Source organism: Nerophis ophidion, linkage group LG16 (assembly GCF_033978795.1).
Source record: "Nerophis ophidion isolate RoL-2023_Sa linkage group LG16, RoL_Noph_v1.0, whole genome shotgun sequence".
NCBI classification, from domain to species: Eukaryota; Metazoa; Chordata; class Actinopteri; order Syngnathiformes; family Syngnathidae; genus Nerophis; species Nerophis ophidion.
Window position 1 is genome coordinate 34,655,366 of NC_084626.1, and position 10,602 is coordinate 34,665,967.

At 38.2% G+C, this 10,602-nt stretch overlaps 1 protein-coding gene across 2 annotated transcripts in view; it reads left to right on the forward strand.

The window, feature by feature from the left end:
• LOC133535278 (FYVE, RhoGEF and PH domain-containing protein 5-like) overlaps positions 1-10,266 on the forward strand; it is a 79,221-nt gene extending 68,955 nt beyond the window's left edge. For both annotated transcript variants that reach the window (XM_061874955.1, XM_061874956.1), the window contains exon 21: positions 6,428-10,266. In XM_061874955.1, the coding sequence (XP_061730939.1) occupies positions 6,428-6,464 (37 nt within the window). In that variant the 3' untranslated portion in view covers positions 6,465-10,266. The remainder of the gene's footprint in view (positions 1-6,427) is intronic.
• Positions 10,267-10,602: the final 336 nt, after the last annotated feature.

The following is a 10,602-nucleotide window of genomic DNA, read 5'->3' on the forward strand; positions in this document are numbered from 1 at the left end:
TTTACATTATTTACAATCCGGGGGGTGGAATGTGGAGGGACGTTGGGGCGGGGGGGTCAGGTTTGGTTGATATCAGCTCTTCAGTCATCAACAATAATATCATTTGAGAAATGGACATTGAAACAGTGCAGTTCTGATAGGTAGGCTATACTGTACGCCACAAGTGTTGAAGTCCAGACCCGGCATATGATTTAATGTGGCACGCCAAAGATTTAAATAATATGTATCAATAAAGTACTTAATTTTTTTCATACTAAATGTATTTTTTCTATTTTGTCAGAAAAAGTACATGCATTCAAATGCATCTCTTTTAAATGTTAGTATTATCTAATAATGCAACAAATATAATATTACCATACATTTCAAACTTTTATTTTCTTAAGATAAAATTTACAAAAATAAATATCTGTTTGACTTACAAGTTGGCAGAGGGGTTAGTGTGTTTGCCTCACAATACGAAAGTCCTGACTAGTCCTGGGTTTAATCCCGGGCTAGGGATCTTTCTATGTGGAGTTTGCATGATCTCCCCGTGACTGCGTGAGTTCCCTCCGGGTACTCCGGCTTCCTCCCACCTCCAAAGACATGCACCTGGGGATAGGTTGATTGGCAACACTAAATTGGCCCTAGTGTGTGAACGTGAGTGTGAATGTTGTCTGTCTATCTGTGTTGGCCCTGTGATGAGGTGGCCACTTGTCCAAGGTGTACACCGCCTTCCGCCCGATTGTAGCTGAGATAGGCACCAGCGCCCACCGCTACCCCAAATGGATGGATGGATGGATGGATGGATGGATGGATGGACTTACAAGTTCAAGCAAGTTATCCATCAAATTGTACACTGTAGAAATGCCAAAACATTTTACGGTTAAAAAAAATTAGCAACCCAGTTGCCTGAATTTTAGTGTAAATAAACAATACTATCGTTTTTCCATTTACAGTAATATGGCTCTAAAAAACAAATTAAATGTTACAGTAAAACTGGCGACTGAGTTTTTACTGCAAAATTAAAATATGTTTTTACATTGTATGTAAACATACATAAAGTGTTCACTGCTATGTGGCCCTTTGTGAAAATGAGTTTGACACCCTCTCTAAGCTATAGGTGTTAGAAGCTACACAACAGCTAAGCACAAAAGCTATACATACATAATAGGTGTTCTTAATTGGAAAAATCACCAAATTTATCAATACAAACAACAATTACTTACACATACAAAGTTTGCACGGCAGAAGCATTTAAAAAGTATCCAAACGTGTTGGCATTATTCAACTTCCTGCATCATGCTCTCATCCATCTATCCATCCATTTTCTACCACTTATTCCCTTTTGGGGTCGCGGGGGGCGCTGGCGCCTATCTCAGCTACAATCGGGCGGAAGGCGGCGTACACCCTGGACAAGTTGCCATCTCATCGCAGGGCCAACACAGATAGACAGACAACACTCACACTCACATTCACACACTAGGGCCAATTTAGTATTACCAATCAACCTATCCCCACATGCCCTCAACTTAATGAATTATTGTGGCCACTAGGTATCACCATAGCACAAATTACCCTTCTACCTCAAAGCATAAATCTGTCATAAGTTTTTTTCATACTGATAATTGTTATCTGAGTATTTTCACTTCATCAAATCCTTTCTAGATTTTTCCACACTACGCAGTGATACTAGCATGTACTATTGTTCCTGTTGATATCTTATCGGATTATTGAAATAAATGGGACGCTGTGGCGCGGTGGTAGAGTGGCCGTGCGCAACCCAAGGGTCACTGGTTCAATCCCCACCTAGTAGCAACCTCGTCACGTCTGTTGTGTCCTGAGCAAGACACTTCACCCTTGCTCCTGATGGGTGCTGGTTAGCGCTTTGCATGGCAGCTCCCTCCATCAGTGTGTGAATGGGTAAATGTGGAAGTAGTGTCAAAGCGCTTTGAGTACCTTGAAGGTAGAAAAGCGTTATACAAGTACAACCCATTTATCATTTAAAAATAATAATAAAATGTAATAAATTTTTTTTTTAGGAAATTAAAATATCCATCCATCCATTTCGGGCGGAAGGCAGGGTACACCCTGGACAAGTCGCCACCTCATCGCAAGGCCAACACAGATAGACAGACAACATTCACACTCACATTCACACACTACGGCCAATTTAGTGTTGCCAATCAACCTATCCCCAGGTGCATGTCTTTGGAAGTGGGAGGAAGCCGGAGTACCCGGAGGGAACCCACGCATTCACGGGGAGAACATGCAAACTCCACACAGAAAGATCCCGAGCCTGGATTTGAACCCAGGACTGCAGGACCTTCGTATTGTGAGGCAGACGCACTAACCCCTCTGCCACCGTGAATATGATTAATGAATTCAAAATAAAAACAATTCAATACAAAATATAAAACACTCAAAGCTCCAATTTCAGTATGGAATTGGAAGTTACAAATTTGTATCGAAACACTCCTAGCTCCAGTTTGTGTGCATGGTGCTGGATTCAAAGTATGTATCCTCATTACCATAAAACGCTGGTTTTGCTGAGCTGTTCGGATACAATGAAGACCTGAATGAGACTTCTCCCAGCACAAAAAAGTCGCCAGGATCACCCTCGTTAGCATTCCATTCAGTTGCGGAAAAGTGTGACGAGGGTGATTCCATGTCCGTGGACTTCTTGTAGAGGATAAATGGGTCCTGCACCATCTGTAAGTCCTTAAGCATGAACCTGCTTTGAGGTGTTTCAAAGTACAGCCCGCAGATAATATGTTTACGGCCCGCGACACATCTTAAAATACTATTACAAAACGAAACTGAATAAGTAGAATAAAAGGGCAAACAGCTGTAATATGAGCAGAAAAAAATAAATGTTTTAAAAGATCTACATATAATGAGAACATACATACATATATTAAAAAGCTTCACAAGTATGGTTAAAATATACCTGATATATGTTTTAAGTTTGGGACGGACGCGTTTCCATTGCATTTGGTTGCGTGGAGAAATACAAAAATGTTGACAGGAAGTAAAGCAATGCATTAAAAACATTTTACAAACTCAATTGCCATTGCTCCCACAGTTATTTATAATTGGTTTGTACCCAGAAAATATGAAACTTAAAAAGTATCAACAACATTATGTGGGGTTAAGTTTATTATTGGCCAAAGGAGTGATACTCTTTACATGGAAACATATCAGAATCAGAACCTCAAATCCTCAGTGCCATTCCATGTTTTGTTTTTGCTTTGTTATTATCAATAGATCTGGGATCCTTTATTTTGCATGTGTCTGAAAAAAACCTTGAAAAATGTGCTGATATCTGCTGGGGATGTATAAGCTGAAGCCCTCTGCAGTAGATCACTCTCAAATCTATGGTTTTTGTGTATATTCGCATCTATATATAAAATAAACAATGATTGAGTGGGATTCCAACATAACCTGACCCCTTGCCTTTATCTGTGTTTGGAGTGTATGTGTGTTTGTTTTATTCTTTTTTTTTTTTTCACTTGCTTGACGCACTCCGTTTGCAGTTGAAAATACAATTAAAAAATGTTGGTTTGAAAAGAAAAGATCAGATTTGTTTTGAAAGTAAAAAAATATATAAATATAAAAATCAAAAATGTATTTGTGATTGATTCTATGCCCTGAGAGTTGCTGGGTTGCATGTGACGTCACGTCAGGTTGCTGTCGCCTTGGATACGAGCACTTTGAGGTCAAACACGGTGTATTCTTAGCAAGTAATCAATTGAAAGCACTGCAATAATAAACTAGATCAAGCGCTGTTGACAAAAGTTGGATCGCGGGCCAAAAGCCGACTGCATGTATGTGCGTGTGTGCGTACATATTATATTAATATATTGGATAGATCTTTAATAATTAATACAATTGAATATTAAGAGTATGTGACTCCTACCATATTTACTCCCGTGACAACCTCCTTGAAGTTTTGTAATCAATCAGAAATATCAAGCAGCTAAAATGTGTCAAAAATGGATAAGTGTGGAGAGTGTTTTGCATTTTTTCCATAATGCTTTGTAATGGATTTAAATGGGTGTAATTTTAAAAAAAATGTATGGTGCATTGATGTTTTTTTAATGTCCACAAAGTTCAGTGAACAGGTTGTGTTTTGTGTGTTTGTTGACATTTTGTCTTGGTTAAATTTTTTTTTTTTTTTTGTGACAAGGGAAGATTATTTGCATTGGGTGCTATTAGTAAATGCTGAGCATTTACACATTGAGTTAATTAAAAGTCATTGACCTAACGTACTTATGTTGTCCACTGGGTGGCAACATTACAGCAGCATCAAATTAGCCAGACTTTTAAAATGAATGCAATCTCCCTGAGGGCAAGATTCCTTATTAAACTCTCAAATTGAAGATGTTGGCAGGTTGTAGTTTGGACACACCTGAACAAGATTAATAAATCTCTTGTACTTTGCACATTTCATAGTAACGGCATACTGAATACTGCAAAATAGTGTTGGAAACCAAACATGGCTGCATAACAGAAAAACAATTACAAAGTTCACATAAAACAACTGCAGATAAAAATGCATACATGACAGCAAAACAGGACAACTGCAAAACCAAAACTTCCATTAATCCATTTTCTATACCACTTATCCTCATTAGGGAGACGATCACTGCACTTGTTAACGCCAATTAAGTAAATTATTTACCAATTCACGAATAACTCCAACGTTGTCTTTGTTAGATTTAATGCATAAATTGTGGACCCATCCAAATGTAAAGAACTATTTGTGAGTGTAAAAAGAAGTCCACTTTGGCGATGATGAATCTTTGAAATCTTTTAAAGAGTGTGGCTCCACAATATCACATTCACATATTTTTTTTATAATATACGCCAAAATCTGCATTACTGCAGGAAAATAAACACTAATCTAATGACACCCTGGCCACCATCTGAAACATGGAAGTGCCTCCAGGTCACGTTGTTGCAACCCAGCAATACCTTGATAGGTGGAAAATATTCACAGGCATACTCTAAAATGTTCAATTATGACTCAATCTTCTGTCTACCCCACTGATTTGAACTGTGGTCCTAAATGCCCGCATCTGCTGTACAGATTTACAAAACCCCAAACCAGTGAAGTTGGCACGTTGTGCAATTCATAAATAAAAACAGAATTCAATGATTTGCAAATCCTTTTCAACTTATATTCAATTGAATTGACTGCAAAGACAAGATATTTAATGTTGAAATTAAGAAACTTATTTTTTTTGCAAATATTTATTAACTTCGAATTTATTGGCAGCAACACGTTGCAAAAAAGTTGGCACCGGGGCATTTTTATCACTGTGTTACATGGCCTTTCCTTTTAACAATACTCAGTAAACGTTTGGGAACCGAGAAGACCAATTTTTGAAGCTTTTCAAGTGGAATTCTTTGCCACTCTTGCTTGATGTACAGCTTGAGTTGTTCAACAGTCTGGGGTCCCGTTTTGGTATTTTAGGCTTCATAGTGGGCCTACCGAGGATGTCGTAGTGGTTTGTGTTGCGGTTTGTGCAGCCCTTTGAGACACTAGTGATTTAGGGCTATATAAATGAACATTGATTGATTGATAATGCGCCACACATTTTCAATGGGAGACAGGTCTGGACGACAGGCAGGCCAGTATAGTACCCGCACTCTTTTATTATGAAGCCACGCTGTTGTAACACGTGGCTTGGCATTGAATTGCTGAAATAAGCAGGGGCATCCATGATACCATTGCTTGGATGGCAACATATGTTCCTCCAAAACCTGTATGCACCTTTCAGCATTAATGGGGCCTTCACAGATGTGTAAGTTACCCATGCCTTGGGCACTAATACACCCTATACCATCACAGATGCTGGCTTTTCAACTTTGTGCCTAGAACAATCCGGATGGTTCTTTTCCTCTTTGGTCCAGAAAACACCACGTCCACAGTTTCCAAAGAAAATTTGAAATGTGGACTCGTCAGACCACAGAACACTTTTCCACTTTGCATCAGTCCATTTTAGATGAGCTTGGGCCCAGCAAAGCCGGTGGCGTTTCTGGGTGTTGTTGATAGATGGCTTTCGCTTTGCATAGTAAAGTTTTTACTTGCACTTACAGATGTAGCGACGAACTGCAGTTACTGACAGCAGTTTTCTGAAGAGCCTATGTGGTGATATCCTTTACACACTGATGCAGTATCGCCTTAAATTGGAATTTAATCCCAAAATAGACATAAATAACCTCCTAAGTCACTTACACAGCACACACAAAGGACATTTAAAACACATAAATTAAAAGATGAAATACGAGGAGCGATAGAATGCCCTGACAAAATTTGCATCATGTATGCGTGTGTTTCCTCCAACCTTCATGTTGCACAGAAGTATATCTGAAATGTGAAACCCCAGGTAAAATATTTACTGTTATTAAAGCAGCTGAAAGTTTTCATATCTGTGTCTTCCAGGTGGGTCAACGCCATTGAGGAGGCCACCGTTTTATAGCACCAACAAACAGCCCACACTGCCATAAACAATGTACTTCCATGAAGACTGTAGAGTTTTTTGCCGAGACCTTCATCCGATCACATCCTGCCTTTCATTGGAATCTGTTCTGGAATCTGCCTGACTGACTGAAAGGAGGCCTCCTTGTGGTAAGGCAAGTCAAAGAACGCTTCAAAAGCCTGTCAGCCTCGAATCTAGCGCACACCTTTTGGTTGTTAGTACTGTAGTGTGACAAGCCTGTGCCGGAACATTCACTGTGCAGGAGCAGCTAGGGTCTGATGAAATGAATGGAACTGGTTAAGTTTCTACCCTGCGACTTCTGCAGACCGACTTTATTTTTCTACCTGTAAACATGATTATTGTGTTCTGCAAGATGACATTTTATTGAGCATTTTATAGGCATAATACACATGGCTTACTGTTATGGATGTTACAGTAGGCTATTACTGAAATGTTTTATGCCTTGTTAAATTTTAGTGTTATATTGAAAAACTATGGACACCCTACACCAATGGTTCTCAAACTTTTTTTTACCAAGTACCACCTCAGAAAAAAAGTGGCTCTCCAAGTACCACTGTAATTACCCAAATAGCATAGTAGGCCTAAGTATTCATTAAAAACAAGGCAGATGTTTTATTTAACATCCATTCATCCATTTTCTACCGCTTATTCCCTTTGGGGTTGCGGGGGGCGCTGGTGCCTATCTCAGCTACAATCGGGCTGAAGGCTGGGAAGGCCCTGGACTAGTCGCCGCCTCATCACAGGGCCAACACATAGACAGACCAGTTTTATTTAACAATTACGTTTAATATTTTTGGCCACTGTAACATTACAAATAGTTTGAGTATAGGAAAAAAAAACACTGTACTTTAAACAAATGATTGTTTTGAGAGGAGCCCACGTACCCCAAGTGGTACACATACCACAGTTTTGAATCCCTGTGCACACTATTCCAGATTAGCCTCCATTTAGGGCTGGGCGATATGACAGAAAACTGTATCGCCGTATAAGTGTTCTATATTGGTCGATAACGATAATTATTGATATTATTTATGACCTATCGAAAATGCATGAAATATAAACATTTTTATTTCAAAGATAACCTTCCTGTTATTATAATCCTCACAGCTATTGAGGCAGAAAGGAAAATAAATGTAAACACATCCATGGAAAACACTTAAGCAATGTAAACAATAAACAATACCTTTTAAAATGAAGGCGCAAAAATAAGGATTATTTAAGAAATGCTGACTAATGTGTAACTCAATACTGCAAAGTGTGAAAATGTAAACATAGAGAAGTCTGTAAAGAACTATTGTCTGCAGTTTTAGTGCCAGGCTGTGCTCTAAAGGGTGAGCACGGGCTAAGGTGGTGTGGTATCATCTTGCATCATTGACAGACCACACTGGTCTGACTACGTTCTATTCAAAAAAATCCCAATTACCGTATTTTCCGGACCATATGGCGCACCGGATTTTAAGGCGCACTGCCAATGAATGGTCTATTTTCAATCTTTTTTCATAAATAAGGTGCACCGGATTATAGGGCACATTAAAGGAATCATATTATTGTTTTTTTTTTCTAAATTGAAAACACTTCCTGGTTGTCTACATAACATGTAATGGTGGTTCTTTGGTCAAAATGTTGTATCGATAATGTTTTACAGATCATCTTCCAGCCACCTTGCGGGCAGTCTTATTTACGTGGCTCACTTTCGGCAGCGTCTTCTACCCGACATCTTTGTTTTAGCGTTGTAGCGTGCAAGGACGGGAGTGGAAGAAGTGTCAAAAGATGGAGCTAACTGTTTTAAGGACATTCAGACTTTACTTAAATCAATAACGGAGCAGCATCCTCTCATCCGTAAACAACAACAAGGCCGGAAATGTGTCCCGTGAAAAAAACGTCCGTTCGGAACTCTCTAATAACTAATGTTCCTTGGGTGAATGATCTAAACTAACTACACAGGTATGTTTTAAGGCTTTAATGGCAAGTTTACTGACAGATATAAGTAAGAACTTTACACTACTTTATATTAGAAATGGCAACAGCGGAGGATGAATGTCCCATAACAAGAAAATGGAGAAAAAGAAGAAGCTTATCGACTAAGGCTTCGTCACGGACTGCACAGGCGGACCCATGAATTGATTAGATTAGATTAGATTGAATAGTACTTTATTTATCCCTTCAGGAGAGTTCCTTCAGGAAAATTTACATTTTCAGGACAATCCCATTCAAGATCAGACAAACATTACAGGGAGACAGAACAGGATCGCTGACTAACGTGGACCCCGACTTAAACAAGTTGAAAAACTTATTCGGGTGTTACCATTTAGTGGTCAATTGTACGGAATATGTACTGTACCGTGCAATTCACTAATAAAAGTTTCAATCAATCAATCAAACCGTGCAATTTTTCAGGATTTATGCAGATCCCAAATAAAGATTAGCATGTACCAGAAGGTAAGAATATTGCGAAACAAAACGTCAGATAATGTCTTACCTTATACACACACCATAATAATACTCATATGTTTAATGCGCCAACAATGCATCAAGCGATGCGGCGTCATAGCTTACCAAAGTCGTACTAAAACATTTTGATACATTTTTGAACGCCGTGTGTAAATTTCTATATATTTAATGGAACATATAAAATGTCGATGTTGTTTACTTGAGTCATATTGCCATCATATTGCAGTCTACACCTATCTCTTATGTTTGACTGCCATCTACTGGTCACACATGTCATTGCAACATGTAACAAATAAAATTGCTTCGAGGTCGGTAAGCAAAACCAGAATGAATCCTTACATTAGGCGCACCGTCGAGTTTTGAGGGGAAAAAAGGCTTTTGAGTGCACCTCATAGTCCAGAAAATATGGTATGTTTCTATTACTAATGTTTTATTGCCCAGCCCTATTTCCATTCTTACCACCAGGGTGTGCTATTATGTATCCCATTGTCTCCAGCATACACGCCACTCAACAATATTACACTTAATAACATGTTTCCCATCAGTAGGATTCAAAGTAGCATTTTTTTTTCCTGCAAATGATGATGAATGTGCCTGATACTGAAATGTATTTGTTATCATGTTACGCAATACTGTTCTATTCTTCCCTCCAGATGAACATGTGCTTTTTTGAAATCTATTGTACTGTTATAGACAGAATATAATATTGTGCCATTTTAGGGTTGTAAATAGGCTGCTGTTGTACATCATACTTACAATGTCGAAATGACTCCGAATTTGAAGCATCATCTTTCCTTACTGTATATAAACTTTGATGAAATAACATCCATCCATGCGTGATTAAAACATATCACTGATATGTACTGTATTTGGGTATGAATAAGTGTGACTTGATCCTTTTGGTTTGATTATTACGCATTGTAATGTAGTTATAAGCAGTTATTAGAGCTCTTTATTAAAGCAGGGCATTTGTCAACACTTCTTTTATAAATAAAAAAAAAAGAGAAATTATATCATATTATACAGTATGGAGATTTGTTTTTCTATGCTTATCCAGCATCCGTCGTTTTGGGGGTATAAATAAAGGTGTTTGCTTACAACAGCATTATGTTGTGTTTGAACTATTTATTATCTCACACTACAGTTTAGAAGAAGAAACAATATACCCAAGGTGTGTTATTATATGTGATACCGAAAGCTCCTTACTTCATTTTTATTGCTTTGTGTTTGATAATATTTCAAGTGTTACATGAGATTGTACCTCCTGCATACACTGCATTGTAAATGTTTATGTATATAGATGAATAATGAAATAAATGAAGAAAACCTGGATTGTTTATTTCAAGATTAGAAAAACAAAATGAATATTTGAATAAAAAATACTACAATTTCAAAAAAAACATTCTCACATGAAAAAATTGTAATATTGAAATATCCATCCATCCATTTTCTACCGCTTACTCCCTTTGTGGTCGCGGGGGGCGCTGGTGCCTATGTCAGCTACAATCGGGCGGAAGGCGGTGTACACCCTGGACAAGTCGCCGCCTCATCGCAGAATATTGAAATAAAATTGCTTTTAATTACAAACCCCAAAACCAGTGAAGTTGGCACGTTTTGTAACTGAAAACAGGATACAATGATTTGCAATTCCTTTTCAACTTATAGT